Source organism: Eptatretus burgeri, chromosome 9, assembly GCF_056783735.1.
Source record: "Eptatretus burgeri isolate ZD-2024b chromosome 9, Ebu_testis_v1, whole genome shotgun sequence".
NCBI classification, from domain to species: domain Eukaryota; kingdom Metazoa; phylum Chordata; class Myxini; order Myxiniformes; family Myxinidae; genus Eptatretus; species Eptatretus burgeri.
In genome coordinates this window covers 12,402,992-12,422,916 of record NC_140969.1, presented here as the reverse complement: position 1 = coordinate 12,422,916, position 19,925 = coordinate 12,402,992, and the positions used below count along the sequence as shown (strand labels likewise).

The 19,925-nt window shown below is 42.5% G+C and overlaps 1 protein-coding gene across 1 annotated transcript in view; it reads left to right on the top strand.

Annotated features, from left to right (window-relative positions):
• The window catches only part of SAMTOR (S-adenosylmethionine sensor upstream of mTORC1), a 76,200-nt gene that overhangs the window by 34,058 nt on the left and 22,217 nt on the right, over window positions 1-19,925 (top strand). The window contains exon 5 of the mRNA XM_085894113.1: window positions 15,355-15,496. Within this exon, the coding sequence (XP_085750239.1) occupies window positions 15,355-15,496 (142 nt within the window). The remainder of the gene's footprint in view (window positions 1-15,354; window positions 15,497-19,925) is intronic.

Below are 19,925 nucleotides of genomic sequence, written 5' to 3'. Positions count from 1 at the left end.
CTGTGGTGGTTGGGCCCTAAAGCATAGGATATTTAAGTATCTCCCGTTTGTTCGTTGATATTGTGACAAAATAAGTCACATGGTTTGGCAGCCATATTGGATTTACCCTAAACCTATAAAAAATCTTCTTCTCCAGAATGGCTGGACAGATTGAGGGGAAACTTCACATTTATGATCTCGTAGTGATGGGGAATACATGTTTTAAATTTAAACTTCATCGGATGCATGGTCTGGCAGCAATAATTTTTTTTTTTTGATCCACTTTCTTTTTTTTTTTTTCTTTTTTTTTTTTCAATAAGGCTCACTTGGCTGTGCCTGGATGTGTTTGAGGGTAGAGGAGTTGCATCTGAAATGTGTATCCTATCCAGGTTCCTCCCGATGACTTCATATTTGCTTTTTGCTTGTTCGGGTTCCTTCTGATTACTCCAATGCAGGACCGTACCTGTTTGGTCTTCCATTTGATCTGAATTGAATTTGTTTTAATCGCATTCTGAATTTAATTTAATAATAAAAAAACATCATGGGTCAGGGTCAGGTGTCCGATCAAAGCGGGGTTGCAACAACAAAGCGGGACGATTTGATACCCGGTCATCACTAATAACAGTTATAAAGTGGCAGTTCTATTTACGTCTCATTAATTACATAACAGAACTGCTTGAATAGAAAATCATGTGATGTGGCTTGTCGAGTATTCCTTGGTCTCGCTAATGGTGGAGGTACATAAGCAGCAAGTTCTTGCGAGCACAAACGGAAGTAATATCTGTCGAATTCTTGCATTGGTTCTTGTATATTTTTCTCCCCTTGACCAGTATCATCTCTTTATTACATCTACCTGTTCTCGAGGTGATTTCTGGTTGTTGTGGTTCTCCTGGGGGTGATTATGAAACACAGTTGAGGGCTAATTGACGACAGTGACACTACGCCCGAATTGAGTCGCATGTCAGGCTCGCTTGGCCTCATTTGCTGTGATGTGCAGCGCCTCATCAGCATGACGCTCGGTGGATTCAGACTTCCAATTCGCACGGTATCGTGGCTTTTTGATATCTGATCTGGCGAGGAAGACCCAGAAGCGGTCGACCGTTGCGGTCATGTTGATACAGCGTGTCGGACTCATACTGAGCAACAAGAGTGACCAACGACTGTTGCAATATTATCGTGTCATTCTTTTTTTATTCTTTACAATATCGAGGCTCAAGGAAGGGTGAGGTGATGGAGGGTAAAATAAACAATGAGTTGACAGTTGGGTAGCTGGACAAAAATATGAGAGAGACAGACAGACAGACAGACAGAGACAGAGACACACAGTAACTTCTACGTAAGACGATTTGAATTAGAGAGGGTTAATGGTGATGGAGATTAAAAAAAAAAAAATTGTGAGTAAGGATGAGGGAGGACATGAAATGGTAGTGCACTGCTTGCTTGAAATCCTGGAGGAAAGAGTGAGACAGAATAGCCTGCGATAAGCGGCTCCACAGAAAAAAGAAGTGAGGAATAAAACAGTTGAAAAGTCCAGCAAGTCTGGATTTTGGAAGTTTAACCAGGATGTGGTTAGTGTCAGGACATCAGGGAGTTGTTGGTAAGGGCCACAGCTGAGAGAACAGAGGCAGATAAATCAGATGAGAGGCAGTAAAAACAGAAAGGCCACCAGACCTGTCTGTGGAGTGAGAGCAAAAGACCTTTTTCTTCGATCTCATTATCATTCCAATAATGTTGCGAGCTTTGGATTCCATAGAATCGAGCAGAGATAGATGTACTGCTGGGGTGCCAGCCTTTGGAGTGGAACATTACTCCGTTGAGCTATGGATAAATGCTTTGTAGGCTTGAGTTCTGATTTGTCAAGGAAAGACTTGGATTGACGGAGGACGCCCAGATTGAGGCTTACTTTGGAGGCCATCTTTGCTATATTGTTAGCCCGGAAAAAGTCTTACCTGATAGTGAGGTCGAGACATTCAAGACATATTATATGTATGTCCTTGGTCATTTATCATATTACATGAAGGGTCTGTAGTTCAAGAGAAACATGGTGGTGAGTATGAGAGAATCCTTGGAAGAAACCTCTTGTATTACCATCTGTAATTTGATTTTTTTTTCCTTCTGCTTGATGTAGCGGAAAGGATTTACAATGATGTACAGGAGGAGGCCATCGGACCCATCAAGACTGTGGAATCATGCCAACATCTTAGTACCTCCCCATGACTTCCTGTATCTATCCAACTCTATTTTAAAACTGTTAGTGCAGTAGATAGTAGAAAAATCGTGCAAATTATGATACAAGCATCAAATTTGGCATTTCTGTTCTGCAGGGCTTTATGATCAAATCTGCCCGATTGGCCATTTGAAAATCCAAATTTTGAAAAATTTGAAAAAAAAAAAAAAAACTTCAAAAAAATTTGAAGTCACAGCTGCCTGAAATTCTTGAAGCGCAAGTGAACATCCCAAACAGAGAACCAAGGGGAGATGCAGTCATTGATGGCTCAGCACTTAATGCCCTACCTCCACGCACTTCAAAGATATTTGATGATTATGCTAAAGAAGACATCATCCCAAAGGTGGAATCCTATGGTGCCAGGTACGAGAGGGTGGACGTAGTGTTTGATGTGTATAAGAAGTCAAGTCTGAAGTCCGAGGCAAGGTCGAAAAGGGGGCAAGGAATCAGAAGAAGAGTGACAGGAACCAGTAAGACCCCAAGTAACTGGAGAAGCTTTCTTCGAGATGACAGCAACAAGACCGAGCTGTTTCACTTCCTTGCAGAAAAGATGTGTGAAGCACAGACGACAAGCACAGTCATTGTCACAAAAGGAGAAGATGCCATTAGCAACACAAGGAAGTCACTGGATGCTGTGTCTCCATGTTGTCATGAAGAAGCTGACACTCAAATATTTGTACACGCCAGGGATGCAACGACGGATGGTAGCAAGTCCATTATCATTAAGGCTAATGACACGGACGTACTAGTCATAGCAATATCTGCACTGCCATCCTTACAGGAACTCGGTCTTGAGAACATGTGGATTGCCTTTGGCCAAGGAGCCAAGGCACGATGGATTCCAGTCCATGAGGTAGTTTCTGCGATAGGGCCTGAGGAAGCTAGAGGGATCCCATACTTCCATGTGTTCACTGGATGTGACGTCGTGTCTGCCTTCCGCGGTAAAGGGAAGAAAACTGCATGGCAGACTTGGAACGTCTTTGATGATGTTTCTGAAACATTCACCAATCTCAGCCAGCATCCAACATTGATTGATTCGTGATCTTGACTTTTTTGAAGTTTTTTTTTTGCTTCAAATTTTTCAAAATTGGATTTTCAAATGGCCAATCAGGAAGATTTGATTAGAATCCCCTGGAGAACAAATGTGCCAAATTTGATGCTTGTATCATCATTTGCACGATTCCTCTCAAAAATTGTTGTTATCTGCCCCACTATGTCCACTGACTCTACTGTCACTATCCTTGCAGGGAGACCATTCCATCCATGCACGCACCACTCTCTGAGTGAAGACCCCTGGGCCTTACTACTCTCCTAACTCTCCACTTTTTTACCCTTTCACTTGTGGCCTCTCATCCTGCCAGTGTCCATGCTGGCGAAAAATTATTTTGCCCTTAATTTATTTGCACTGTTCATTGTCTTAAACATCTCTGTCAGATCTCCTCGCAGTCGCTCCCTTTCGATTCTATAAAGTCCAGTCTCTTTCAGCTGCTTTTCATAGCTTAGTCGAGCTCAGCCCAGAATCAATCTCGTTGCCCTCTGCTGAACCCTTTTTATAGCAACTGTCTTTCCTCAGATGTGGCGACCAAAACTATACACAATATTCCAGATGATGCCTCACTAAATTCCTGTGCAGTGTTAACACTACATCTTTTGATTTATAATTTATCCCCCCCAACCCTCGACAACGAATGTACTCGCTGCACCCTCACCACTGCCTGAGAGTAAATATATATATATATATATATATATATATATATATATATATATATATATATATATATATATATATATATATATCTACATTTTTTTATGTTGAAGGCTACAGGCACGGACTGAATAGTCCTCATCGAGGCCAAGCCTTAAATAAAAGAACTGCATGAATAGAAAAGTAAGAAAAGAGAGAATAGTCGAAGTTTTTGAAAAAGTAAAAAAAATCTACTCTTTGAAAACGGGCAAGGTCATAAGTGTTTGGGAAGATGTGAGAAGGTAAAGTGTTCCAGAGTTTGGCAGTGGAGGGGAAGAAACAAACATCGTAACGGCCCACCCTTGAATTGTCAATGGCCACACAATAATCATGTGATGTAGTGGCTTCGCGAGTATTCTTTGGTGTCGCGAATCGTGGAGGTACACAAGCAGCAAGTTCTTGCAAGCAGAAACCGAAGTAATATCTGTAGAAAAGAGAATGAGAGCCTACTATGCGGTGTAATTTGAGTGGGTCGAGTTTTGAGGTCACATTGGTGGAGTTAACAAGTCGAATAACTTTGGATTCAATTCTGCCCAGTAAGTATGAGGAGCTGGAACTTCTCCAGATTGTGAGAGCGGTACTCAACACAAGGACGAATCAATCCTTTATATAGTTGGAGCAACTGTTCAGAGGAGAAGCATCTTCGACATCTGAACAGGACTCCTAATTTATTCGAAGCAGACTTAGCTATTTGCCTAATGTGTGGATTCCAGGATAAATTTGATGTTAGAGTGATACCAAGCTGGAACCTGGAAGTTAGAGGTACCTGGAAGTTAGGGAGATAGAGGGGTATGGGGATATTGGTAGGACTTGTGGGTAGTTTGTGTACAGATGGGTGGTGGTATACATGTGTAGTGATGTCCGTGAGAGGGTCTCATCAAAGGTGAATGTGCGTGCGTGCGCACGCATTCCTCACTCTACAACTGTCTTCAATTATTGCTCTAAAATGTTTTTTTTGCATGAAGTTATTAAAAACATCTAGTTTTAACATGAATTTTATTTGCATATCAAACACCTCTCCCCCCCCCTCCCCCAGTGAAATTAAGTCTACAGCCTGATGGATTAATTTAATCTGGTGTTGGCTTCATGGTTGGGATGGTAGGCTTGGGATCCGAGGATCCTGAGTTCAAATCACCCTTGGCTGTTGAATTAATACCAGGTGGGGTTGACTCTGCCTGTCATCCTTCTGAGGTCAGCAAAATGAGTACCAGCTTGCTGGTATCCTGTGTCAGAGTGGCGACTAGTCCAGGATTGTGTCCAATAGCCAAGGAGACTGCTTCGGCAGCACCAACGCTCTGCACAGAGTATGGTCCCGATGGATGGATGGATGGATGGATGGATGGTGTTGGTGTCATGCAGGCATGATGGACTAAATGACCTCTTCTTTCATCAAATTTCCTTGTTGTGCAACTCCAATATACCTCCCTACAGCGGAAGTTAAACTAACAGGCTGATATTTCCCGAATTCTTCTCCGGATCCTTTCTTAAATAGTGTTGTTACATTTGCCACTCTTCAATCCTCCGGTACGTGTCCTGACTCCAATGAGCTGTTAAAGATATCTGCTAACATCACATTTATCTACTCCATGACCTCCCTCAATACCTTTGGATGCATATTATCTGGCCCTAGCTTCATCACCCCTGAATCTTTGGAGCTGTTTCTTTACTTCCTCCACTCTTACTTGAATTTCCTCAAGAGGTCCTTGCTCACCTCCAAGATAATTACTCTTAGCTATTGGAAGTTGCCATAAGTGTTCTTGTGTAAATGTATAAGCAATTTTTTTTTGAATAAGCATGTCATCTCACCATCACATCCACAAATACATGACTTTCAAAATGATGTAATCCGCCATAGAATGCTCGGCAGGCTCAGGGTAAACTCGTGGTTAAAAAAACCCAAATAACGAGGCCTTTTTCGTGACTTTTTTTTTGTTTCAGTGACTCTGTTCTGCTCGTCGGAGCAGTTTAAACCTGCTGTTTCTCACACAAAATCTGGAATTCAAATCGTCTTTTAAACATAATTTTCAGCATTTAGACAAAAGAGTTCCCGGTGTATGCCCTGGTTTTGAATAGGCACACCGTATCCCTGCGTGTCGTAAGAGGCGACTAAAGTGTTGGCATCAGGAAGGGCATCCAGCCATGAAAAAACCCAACAACATTGCCTCAAAAAGGTAACCATGATAGAAGATTGTCATGGGACCTGCAAGGCTAACCCCCACTCGAGCAGGGGAAAATTGCCTTAAAATGTGTGTGTGTGTGTGTGTGTGTGTGTGTGTGTGTGTGTGTGTGTGTGTGTGTGTGTGTGTGTGTGTGTGTGTGTGTGTGTGTGTGTGTGTGTGTGTGTGTGTGTGTGTGTGTGTTTAGACAAAAGAGTGGCAATTTAAAAATGCATTCATACATCATTTTGAAAGTCCCGTATTCTCCTGTGCTATTTCTCAAGGTACCCACACTTCTCTTGACCTTTTATTTACCCCTATATACTTCAAGAATCCATCCATCCATCCATTGGGACCATACTCTGTGCAGAGCGTTGGTGCTGCCTAAGCAGTCTCCTTGGCTATTGGGCACAATCCTGGATGGGTCGCCACTCCGACACAGGACACCAGCAAGCTGGCACTCATTTTGTCGACCTCGGAAGGATGACAGGCAGAGTCAACCCCACCTGGTGTTAATTCAACAGCCAAGGGTGATTTGAACTCAGGATCCTCGGATCCCAAGCCCACCACCCTAACCATTAAGCCAACACCAAGCACTACTTCAAGAATGGTTCACTGTTATGTTTAATATTTTTGGTTACATCTTTCTCATATTCTCTTTTTGCTTGCCAAGTTATATTCTTAGTTACCCTCTGTTTACCCCTCCACTGATATGAGTTGGACTCTCTTGTCCTGTTATTTTATGGTTGATAAATGCCTTCTGCTTATCTTTAATAACACTGCTTCCCTCCTTAATCATCCACCCTGGGGTCTTTCGGCCATTACGTTTACATCTCGCTGGAATATACCTATTTTGCCCCTGACACATTTACTCCTTGAAGGTTTCCCATCTCTCTGATGCACACTATGCCTGGTGTTGGCTTAATGGTTAAGGTAGTGGGCTTGGGATCCTAGGGTCCTGAGTTCAAATCCCGCTCACCTGTTGAATTAACACCAGGTGGGGTTGACTCTGCCTGTCATCCTTCCGAGGTCGGCAAAATGAGTGCCAGCATGCTGGTATACTGTGTCGGAGTGGCGACCCGTCCAGGATTGTTCCCAATAGCCAAGGAGACTGCTTCGGCGGCACCAACGCTCTGCACAGAGTATGGTCCTAATGGATGGATGGATGATGCACACTGCCCACACATTAGCTTTTCACAATGTAGAGCATCTCCAATTGTCTTCTCATACCTTCAAAGTTTGCCTTCCTGAAATCTAATAGCCTTACCTTACTGTCCCAAACTCCACATTTCAACAATATTGTTGCACACAGTATGTTGTGGTCACTTGTCCACAGATGTTCTTCGACCTCCACCTCCTCCACATATTGGGATCATTGCTTGAAAAGGATACAACTCTGCGCTTCCCTTCTTGGGCTTTTCTACAAATCGATTAAAAAAAGCAATCGTGGATTACATTTCGAAAATCCTCCACGGTTCTGCTCTTTCCCCATTCCTGGACACGATCTATCTCTGCCAAATTGAAATCCACCACAACCAACACTCTACCGTTTGGCGACAGGCCTTTCTGAATTCTTCATGAACTCCTCTCCTGCTCCCCCCCCCTCATACCAGGATCCCCTAAAGGAGGTACTGCATCATCGCTATTTTGTTTTGTAGTTTTCATTGTGAAAAGGTGGTAGCCCAGTTGTTGGTGTGTGGTCATTTGTACGGGATGGATAAAGTGGTTGTTTTATTTGTACGGCACGCTTAGCTCCTGATTGTTCAAGCATCTACATAATCTTAAAAGGCAAAATAAGTAAATAATTAAATAAATTTGGGAAAAAAACATCAGGTGTAATTGACACTTTCCATATTCTATCGATCAAAAACCAATTGTTGATAAATAACGGCTGTTTCTTTCATTCATTGTAAACAAGTGTGAAGTGACAAGTCACACGAGCTGATATTAGAATTGTTCCATCGTAGTTCAGGGAACACGAGCAGTACAAACAATATCGTTTTTCTTGTATAATGTTTTGAAAAAGAACAGATTGTTCTGGGATCAATCAATACTGATGGTAGGACACATCAAGAACCCAGCGAAGACATTAAATTTTTCTCCTTATGGACAACAGTTCACATGTGCTTGATACAAAAGAGTTTATATTTGGGGTAAAAACACCATAAATCATCCCGTCTTTCTGGCCTTGGCTCAGTGCAGCATGATGCATATATCTAATTTGTTTATCTGAGATTTTGTGGGTTTGTAAAAGATGAGTTCAGGGTCAATCAAGACCATTGGAAGGACCCTGGTTTGGAAAAGATCAGTTCAGTCGGTCATGACCATTTTAAGGATCTTAGTGTGGACTGGAAAACTTGATACCGCTGCCCTACATTTAGAAAAAAGATGTGGCAATAACATTAAGTCTCAGTTTCACTCTATGTTTTGTTCCTTTCATGCCATTTGTGCTGGGCTTTTGCCACCGCAGTTCTTCTCATATCATTTTGGGCTTTATTCCTTCTCCTTGAGATCCAGCTCCAGCACAGGTCACCAAACTGTTCTTCTAACCCCGTGGGAAGTTCAGCATGAAGGTGCTTTCCATTCCAGGGAAGAAGAAATGCAACACGGTAGCTTCAAGCGAGCAATTGATGTGATTAAATGTTCAAGATAATTTGAGCTTGTACACACACACACACACACACACACACACACACACACACACACACACACACACACACACACACACACACACACACACACACACACACACACACACACACACACACTGTGGAGGAGGAGGAGATCAGGACCATACTCAGTGCAGAGCATTGGTGCTGCCTAAGCAATCTCCTTGGCTATTGGGCACAATCCTGGACGGGTCACCACTCCGACACAGTATACCAGCAAGCTGATACTCATTTTGCTGACCTCAGAAGGATGACAGGCAGAGTTAACCCCACCTGGTATTAATTCAACAGCTGAGCGGGATTTGAACTCGGGACCCGAGGATCCAAAGCCAACACCAGGCATACACACTGTGGCTTGATCATGAATTGACGATGTTTCCTGTATATCTACCAGCTCAAAGTCTCTTGTATCTTCCCCGGCCGACAAAATGTGTGCAGCCGACAAAATAAATTTGAGCTTCATGCACTTACCTGACCACTCATACAATTATGTGAGCCCCATTTCCATGAAAGAAATGAGAATGTAATTTAAGATGTTTGTGGTTTTTTGATTGTTTCTTTGTTATTGTTCTGACATTCCACATGACAAACCCGTGGCCGCATGTGACAGAGCGATAGATAAAGCATTTACCGCAGTTAGTAAAGCATACATTACAGTCTATCAATGAGGAGCATACCGGTCTGAAAAGGAAAGTTCATCTTTATGTAGTTTTTCAAAAAATAAACTCAAAGAAAGTGTAAGGTTTCGCTTGACCAACAACGGCTTTACATTTGGCAAGATGATATGCCAGCAGACAGTGGGGATACTCACCTTTCCTTGCAAATTTGTTCTTGTTCATGCCTGGTGTTGGCTTAGTGGTCAAGGTGGCTGGCTTGGGACCTTAGATTCCTGAGTTCAAGCCCTGTTGGCCACTGAATTAACACCAGGTGGGGTTCATTCAGCCTGTCATCCAACCAAAGCCGGTGAATTGAGTACCAGTGTACTGGGGTAATAATCATTCGTGGTAACCTGTTGGAGTGGCGACCCGTCCAGAAATGTACTTCTTGCCAATGAAACTGCCTCGACAACCCTGTGTTCATTTACGGTGCAAAAGGAATGGTAATATTATCATTATTATTACATGTAAAAGAATAAATTTCACACAAAATTGTTTAATAAGTGAGATGCATTTCTATTGCACATTGTACGAATGTCTTTATTGGACAGTAACATTCATAAAAAGCTCTTCTATGGTACAGTTGCAGGACGCAGGTGAAATAACCACATTGAAAACGACCTCATACAGCACTTAACTTGTCAATAGATTACAACAACTAGTCAGACGTTTAGAAATACATCACTGAACGGATCAATCGTTTAAAACAACCAGTTCGATGTTTACTAATATAGCACTGAATTTATCATGAGATTAAAACAACTCGTCAGATGTTTACTAATACAGCACTGAACTCGTCAAAAGATTAAAATAACTAGTCAGACGTACACTAACACAGCACTGAACCTATCAATAGATTAAAATAACTAGTCAGACGTTTACTAACACAGCACTGAACTTATCAATAGATTAAAACATTTCGTCAGACGTTTACTAATACAACACTGAACTTATGAATTGATTAAAACATCGAGTCAGACATTTACGAATACAACAATGAACTTATTAAAAGATTAAAACATATAGTCAGATGTTTACTAAAACAGCACAACTTATGAATAGAATAAAACATCTCGTCAGATGTTTACTAACACAGCACTGAACTTATGAATAGATAAAAACAACGAGTCAGATGTTTACTAATACAACACTGAACTTATTTATAGATTAAAACATCTAGTCAGATGTTTACTAAACAACATTGAACTTATGAATAGATTAAAACATCTAGTCAGATGTTTACTAACACAGCACTGAACTTATAAATATATTAAAACATCTATTCAGATGTTTACTAATACAACACTGAACTTATTAATCGATTAAAACATCGAGTCAGATGTTTACTAATACAACACTGAACTTATTAAAAGATTAAAACATCTAGTCAGATGTTTACTAAAACAGCACTGAACTTATGAACAGATTAAAACATCTCGTCAGATGTTTACTAACACAGCACTGAACTTATAAATATATTAAAACATCTATTCAGATGTTTACGAATACAACACTGAACTTATTAATAGATTAAAACATCTAGTCAGATGTTTACTAAAATAACACTGAACTTATGAATAGATTAAAACATCAGGTCAGATGCTTACGAATACAACACTGAACTTATTAAAAGATTAAAACATCTAGTCAGATGTTTACTAACACAGCACTGAACTTATCAATAGATTAAAACATCTAGTCAGACGTTTACTAATACAACACTGAACTTATGAATAGATTAAAACATCGAGTCAGAGATTTACGAATACAACACTGAACTTATTAAAAGATTAAAACATCCAGTCAGATGTTTACTAACAGCACTGAACTTATGAATAGATTAAAACATCTAGTCAGATGTTTATTAACACAGCACTGAACTTATGAATAGATTAAAACATCGAGTCAGATGTTTACTAACACAGCACTGAACTTATTAATAGATTAATACATCTCATCAGATGTTTACTAACACAGCACTGAACTTATTAATAGATTAAAACATCGAGTCAGATGTTTACTAACACGGCACTGAACTTATAAATATATTAAAACATCTAGTCAGACGTTTACGAACACAGCATTTAACTTATGAATAGATTAAAACATCTAGTCAGACGTTTACTAATACAACACTGAACTTATTAATAGATTAAAACATCTAGCCAGATGTTTACTAATACAACACTGAACTTATTAATGGATTAAATCATCTAGTCAGATGTTTACTAACACAGCACTGAATTTATAAATATATTAAAACATCTAGTCAGACGTTAACTAACACAGCATTTAACGTATGAATAGATTAAAACATCGAGTCAGATGTTTACTAATACAACACTGAACTTATTAATGGATTAAATCATCTAGTCAGATGTTTACTACCACAGCACTGAATTTATAATTATATTAAAACATCTAGTCAGACGTTTACTAACACAGCATTTAACTTATGAATAGATTAAACCATCGAGTCAGATGTGTACTAACACAACACTGAACTTATTAATAGATTAAAACATCTAGTCAGATGTTTACCAACACAGCACTGAACTTATAAATATATTAAAACGTCTGATCAGACGTTTATGAACACAGCATTTAACTTATGAATAGATTAAAACATCTAGTCAGACGTTTACTAATACAACACTGAACTTATTAATAGATTAATACAACGAGTCAGACGTTTACTAATACAACACTGAACTTATTAATAGATTAATACAACGAGTCAGACGTTTACTAATACAACACTGAACTTATCAATAGATTAAGACAGCTCGTCAGATGTTTACTAACATAAGTAGCTACAGTTAGCAGATGAAAACAAGTGTTCTTGAAGGTGACAAAACGATAAGAAATATGATTTATTAAATAAATAAAAAGCATTAAAAACATTATTAACTAACATTAACTCGGTAGTCGCATTAACTAACATTAACCAGAGTCGCAGGGCCAGGTTGAATGGCAGAGCTGAGCTGTTCAGGGAGCTGAGGCGTAAAACTGTACGTGCACTGAGTGTGGACAAGGAGGCCTATGTGCGAGGAATCTGTGAGGGGGTAGAGCATCACCTGTGGACAGGTGATTCTCGTCCCGCTTACAGGGGAATTCGCGCATTACGTTCATCCAAGCCCATCCCTCGGAGCACTGCAGTTCGAGCAGAGAGTGGTAGGCTCTTGACAGAGGAGTCTGAAGTGAAGGCCCGCTGGGCCGGTTACTTTGAGCGGTTGTACCAGGCTGATCCCCCAACTGTCGAGTTGGACGTCAAGGGTGTTACAATCCCTGTTGCTGACCCTCGAATCAACTGTGGTCCACCATCGCTTGTGGAAACACGGGCTGCGGTGAACCAGTTGAAACGGGGCAAAGCTCCAGGGATCTGTGGCATCCATGCTGAACTTCTCAAGGCTGGTGGAAATACTGCACTCGTGTCGTTGCATGCAGTTTTGTGCTCTGCCTGGAACACAGGCATCATCCCAACTGACTGGAAGAGGGGCCTTGTTGTCCCTCTCTGGAAAGGGAAGGGTAATCGCCAAGACTGCAACAACTACCGAGGGGTGATGCTGCTCTCAGTGCCGGGCAAAGTCTTTGCTCGGATAATTCTTGATAGGGTTCGCCACCATCTGCTTGAGCACCAGCGTCCAGAGCAGTCAGGCTTTACACCAAAGAGGTCAACGATTGACCGTATCCTTGCACTTCGTGTCCTCACCGAACGCAGACGAGAGTTTCGGCAGGGGCTGCTTGCAGCCTATGTTGATCTCTGTAAAGCGTTCGATTCAGTGAATCGGGATGTCCTCTGGAGGATTCTTGGTCTTCGTGGGGTGCCACCGAAACTAATCGATGTGATGTCTGAACTCTACTCTGGCACTGAGAGTGCTGTGAAGTGTGGTGGTACCATCTCTGACTTATTTCCAGTTGTTACTGGAGTTCGTCAGGGATGTGTACTTGCCCCCACACTTTTCAGCACTTGTATGGACTGGATTTTTGGGAGGATGTCGGAGAGATCAAGCTGCGGTGCATCGTTTGGCAATGTCAAGATCTCGGACCTTGATTTTGCAGATGATGCAGTCATCTTTGCGGAGACTTTAGACATCCTCTTGGGGGCCCTCGAGGTGCTGAATGAGGAGTCGGAGCCGTTGGGATTACGGATTTCTTGGGTCAAAACTAAGATCCAGGCTTTCGGTGACATCTTGGATGCTGCTGTCCTGTCTGTCTGTTTGTGGTGAGGATGTTGAGGTCGTGGATAGATTCACTTACCTTGGCAGTGATATTCATGTCTCCGCAGGTTGTGAGCAGGAGGTCAATAGACGTCTGGGTCGGGCCTGGGGAGTCATGGATTCACTGGATCATGGGGTGTGGCGCTGCCGGTACCTGTGCGGGAGGACGAAAGTCCGAGTCTTCAGGTCCTTGGTACTTCCAGTCTTGCTCTATGGGTGCGAGACTTGGACTCTGACCAAGGATCTGAGACGGAGACTTAATTCCTTTGGTACCAGGTCTCTTCGGAGAATCCTTGGCTATCGCTGGTCGGATTTTGTGTCCAACGAGCGGTTGCTGAGAGAGACTCGGATGAGATTTGTTACCTGCATAGTCCGAGAGCGTCAGCTGCGGCTATATGGACATGTGGCTCGTTTTCCTGACGCTGATCCTGCTCACCAGATTCTCTCAGCGAGGGAGTCTCATGAGTGGAGGAGGCCAGTGGGTCGACCACGTGCCTCATGGTTGCAGCAGGTTGACCATCATCTCAAGGAGATGGGGATGTGCCTGGCATCTGCCTGGGGGATGGCCAGACGGAGGCCCCTGGAGTACCGGCGGAAAGTGGACGCAGCGACGCGCTGTTCTGGCACATGCTCCCATACCTGACCTGATTAACTCGGTAGAGCGCGTACCTCCACCACGTAATGCCTGATCCACGAGAACATATCGGGCCCTTTTTAAAAACTAAATAATTCTGGTATCCAGATCCGGATTCGGATCTTCACCAGAATCGAATCAATTCGTCCGTGCCACACACCCAACTTTTTTGAGATACCCTGCACACAAACACAAACAAACAAGGGGATGAAAACATTACCTCCATCTACCTGAGGTGGTGGAGCTAAAGAACCATTTAAATAAATTAATTTTAAAACATCTTCACTGGTTACTAGGAGGTACCAGGAGAATCCGTAAAAATAAATTCCAGTTTCTGTAATTGATTGGCAAACTAGAACAGCACTCGGTAGAGCGCATCGCCCTACCAGGCTGAACAGTTTACGCTTTGTATCCATCCCACTGGTAGGTCAGATCTGGATCAGGACCTGAACCAAAAACCTTATCGGTTTGTTCTTCTCACCTGACCAACTCGGCCATCAAGTTTCGTTCGAATCTGTCCACAACGTTTTGAAATATCATCCTCAGATGCAGAAAAATGGACAAACATGTCCACCTTCGGTGGTGAAGGTAACAAAGTTGACATGCTGGGTAATGTTCGTGTAATCTGAAAGGTAAGGTATGTACGATTGAATGTATCGCCCAGGAGGAAAGTAAACATCTCTCGGGAAAGCTGAAAGTAGAAGGTTTGAATAGTGAGGGTGAATTGAATTGACTGACTGTCCGGACGCAGCTGAGGTTGTAGCTTGTAGACTTCCAGATGTAGACCCACGACCGTGCTTGTGGACCCACAGTTTGGAGACGTTCAAGGCCGGAAGGGTCGAAACCTCGAAGATGAACAGAGCTCAGCTGATGATCTGGGCAGTCAGAAAAATCTATCAATTGCTTACAAGTTAATGAGGTTCTTACTTTAGATAAACAACTATTTTCAGGTTCTCCGTTCAATAAATGATTTGATTTGTGAGGAAGACATGAAAAAAACTGTGTGTGTGTGTGTGTGTGTGTGTGTGTGTGTGTGTGTATGTGTGTGTGTGTGTGTGTCTGTCTGCAGTTGGAGACTTTGGACAAATGTGGCAGGAACACTGTGAAGATGCTGATGCTCTCTTGGGCTATGCAAGCGCGATGCGTACCTTAGCTGAGGAACATTGGAGTGAAAATGATGAAAACGAGGACCGGATTGACTGGTGCCGCAGGTGTGTTTGCATGCGCGTGCGTTGAGAGTCACTTGCTTTTGTGGGTCTGTTTTTCACGACTGTTCTGCTTCGTGTGGGGCTAAAGGGGGGGGGGTTAAGACTGTTTTTTCTCCCCTTCATCATGAAATGGACAGTCCTGCTCCAGCATATCTCGGCACAGATATCCGTCCTTTTCAAAGTAGATTCCAGCCAATGTCGTACAATTTTCCTGGAGGTGGGTGAGTTTCCTTCTGGCAGTGGAAGAGAACACTTTCACTCCGCCTTTCAGTGAACATGTTTGTGGTTAGCTGTGTCAGTTAATGGTGCATCAAATACATCTAGCGGTGGTTCAGTTCTGTAGGTGTTTTGACTTTATTTCTTGTTTCCCATTGGTACTTTGAAAGAACAGCAAGTATCTTGTAACTGTGTGTGTGTGTGTGTCGTTGATCGTTATCTCCATAATTTGGGTTTCAGAAGGTGTATCTGAGCCCTCCCAGGACTCGAAGTATCCTCCTTCGTTTTGGTGACGGATCGTGATTCATGGCCTCAGTTGTGAAGTTGTGTTGTTCTCAAAGTTTTGCTCCGAGGGCTCTTTTCAGGATCGTCACTGAGCCCCGGACAGCCACGAACTGTAGTTTGTTTGTGGTCATGTTCCCAGGGATGTTTTAAAAAAAATATATCTGTAATGTTCTTCGTCATCATTCCTGTTGCTCCAATGGTACTACCACTGGTACAATTTTGGAGCTCTTCAGACTCCAGGATCTTTTCACTTCAATCTTGAGGTCTTGCTATTTGGTCATTTTCTTGATTTCTGCGGTATTTATATCAAAACTACTGGGTAATGAAACCTCAATTTTTACAATGCCTTCTTTTCCTTTTTGTATCTGGGTACCATGTCTGGTCGCAGTGCTTTGTTTTCCACGACATGGCTGGGTGGGATTATCACGTCTTGCGTGAGCGTGATTTCCTTGTTTTCAATGATTGCATTTACTTTATGTTTACATCAGTTTTCATGTTTCCATGAGTTTTCTGGAACTGGGATATTGAGATTTTTTGTGGACGTGCCAATGGATTACTTAACATACCTTGTTGTGCCTTTGTGTGTACGGCTGCTCTGACATGAGTATTTTACGTCCCAATAGGAGGTGGCTCGTGCTTTCTATTTCTCCCTTGCAGATCCTACACATGTCTGATTGACTCAGTCCTGCCATTTTTCAAAAGCCATTCGTGTGGTGTCCCCGGTCTTGGGCATTTATAATGATTCGTTATCCGTCCCAATTGAGCTGACCATTTCTTTGCCATTCCAATGATCCTTCTTTGTCTATCCCCAATCTGTCCAACTCTTGTTTTTTTTTTAAATATTCCCCTGCTCTTTGGTCTTTCTCCCACTTGTCACGATATATGTTGATATTTTGTTCTTTTGTGCAATTGTTGGGGCTGTATTTGTTGCTGCTTCGGTTTGGTGTGTGTGACATCTTCTATTCGCACCTGTTTTTGGAAGTTGAGTGAAAGATACCTTTTCTGACTTGTGTTCCTGCTTGTGTACAAATTGTATTCGGTAGTCTGTTGAATTTTTCACGTACTCTGCTAATCCTACAGTCGTCGCTCTTTGCACGTGATCGAGTTCCATCAGGCTGCCACCTCCTCCTTTCCTCGGCAGGTACATTCTCGGGATGCATCGATTTTTGTCGAACATTTTGTGGATCAAAAGGAGTTTCCTTCTTCTGATATCTAGGTTATTGATTTCCGCTTGTGGCTAGTTTACTATTCCGCAGCCGTAATGGAACACTGCTACTGCGAGTTGGTTAATGACTTTGATTTTGTTTCTTGAGGAGAGGAATCTGTTTTCTGGATCAGCCTCGTTCTATGCAACAGGTATTCTTTGGTAATTGTTTGGTGCATTTTTTTTCATCACAAATTTGGTGACCTTATACTCCATGCTCCTTGAAGATGCTTCTTTGTCGAGCTCCCGTGTTGTGTTTAGGTAGAGTTTTATGTTGTCTGTTTTTGTTGGTATACCTTGCACGAATGTGCACTTGGCACACTTATTTAGACGAGATTCCGTTTGGATGTCGTCAGAGTACCGTTTCACTAATTTCAGTTGTTCTGTCAATTTTTTGTCATTTGGTGCAAAGAGTTTTGAATCATCCATGCAAAGTAGATGTGTCACCTTTCTTGTTTCTTTGGACGTTCTTTTATTGGTTGTTCGGGTGTATTAATTGTGTCTACCGGAGTGCTCAGTTCCTCAATACCGACCACAAGCTTGTTGGAGCAACTCTGAAGTTTCAGCTTAAATCTGGGATAATGGTAACACCCCAACCGAGGCTGGATGTTGGCAAGCTCAATGATGAGAGGGTAGCTGAGGAGTTTGCGAACAGGCTGAGTGGAGATTTGAGGAGTCTGGGTGCTTTGGGGAATCCTGAAGAGTTGTGGAGTGCCTTCAAGACCACCGTCCTTGATGTTGCCGGTGGATGTCTTGAAACTCACCATCGGGTGAAGAATAATTTTGTCTCTCAAGGAACATTGGATACCATTGACCAGAGTTGCAGGGCCACGATTAATGGCAGAGTTGAGCTGCGTTCTTCCAAGCCCGTCCTTCGGTGTACTGCAGTTGGAGTGGAGGATGATAGACTCTTGACAGAGGAGTCTGAAGTGAAGGCCCACTGGGCCTGTTATTTTGAGCGACTGTACCAGTCTGATCCACCAGCTGTTGAGTTTGATGTCAGGGGTGTTACTATCCTGATTGCTGACCCTCAAAACAACTATGATCCACCTTCGTTTGTGGAAACACAGGCTGCGGTGAACCGGTTGAAATGGGGGTAAAGCTGTTGGGGTCTGTGGCATCCATGCTGAACTTCTCAAGGCGGGTGGAAATGCTGTACTCGTGTCATTGCAGGCAGTTCTGTGCTCTGCCTGGAATGCAGGTATCATCCCAACTGACTGGAAGAGAGGCCTTGTTGTCCCACTCAGGAAGGGAAGGGTGATCGCCAAGACTGCAACAACTACCGAGGGGTGACGCTGCTCTCAGTGCCGGGTAAGGTCTTTGATCGGATAATTCTTGATAGGGTTCGCCGCCATCTGCTTGAGCACCAGCGTCCAGAGCAGTCAGGCTTCACACCAAAGAGGTCAACGATTGACCGTATCCTTGCTCTTCGGGTCCTCACCGAACACAGACGAGAGTTTCGGCAGGGGCTGCTTGCAGCCTATGGTAATCTCTGTTTTGCATTTGATTCAGTGAATGGGGATGCCCTCTGGAGGATTCTTGGTCTTCGTAGGGTGCCACCAAAATTGATCGATCTGATGTCTGAACTCTACTCTGTTACTGAGAGTGCTGCGAGATGCGGTGGTACCATTTTTTTGTATATTTTTATCTATTCTCTACAGTTCTGTTTTCAGTTCGTTTTTAGCAACCACTACCTCTTGGCCTTTGTCTTCAAAATTTATATTTATTTTTTGTATTCTCCTCTTTAGTTTTAGACTTTGATTTCGGCTTTGAAATCGCTGAAGCTGTCCCTGTCTCCTTTCTGAGCATTTCCCTCCGTCTCTCGAGTCTTTGCTTCCACGGTGGTGCTTGGTTTTTATTTGTGGGACCTGTTCTGTTGTTTGCAGTGTTTTCTTGTTACTTTTCCCTAAATTAGTGGAGCTGCTGCAAAATTCACTATTATATGTTTATTTCTTTCAGCAGGGCCGATTTTGGTTAATTTTTCAAAAATATATATATTTGTTTCTCCTGCTGATTAGTGTTTTTGTGTGTTTATTTTGATGTCGTCAAATTAGTCGTGGTCTTTCTTCAGTTGGTATCATTCTCACCTTCTCGATCTTAGAGTGTGTGTGTACGTACGTACGTAAGTACGTGCATCTTCTGTTGACAGGCCTGAGTCCAAGCGAAGTCATTCCATTGCTCTGAGAGCAATATGCAGTATGTTTGTGCACTTTTTCTTATTAAGGAAGTGTCAAACTGGATTTCGCATCTCAGTTAATAAGGGTGTATTTTGTGTGCACTCTGTACGTTGTGTGCGATCTATATGATAAAAAGTAAAAGTATCCGTCCTAATGACGGGAAACGTTGAAGTTAATCTATAAATTTAAATTATTTCATGGATTTTAAAAAGGTTAATTGTCTTGCACTCTCGGTTTCACTCGGAGACAAAGCCAAAGGTCTGAGCGACTTTTCCCGCCAACAGCAAAATGGTGGTGGAACATCGGGTGGCGGAGGTTCAATTTGTCCAAAAAGAGGGGAAAATATCCCGTTTGTGAAATAAAATTTGGCATCAACATGATTGATGCCTGTTGTCCCGTCATTTCAAAAGTGAATGTTGAGCTTTGCCTGTGTGAGCAGCTTTTCAAAGGCAGCACGGCCGCCGTAAACGGGAGACAGACACAGACGCCACGGTTCACAATATATAGAAGAGAATTATCTCAACTAAAACTCCACTAATCTGCATATTCC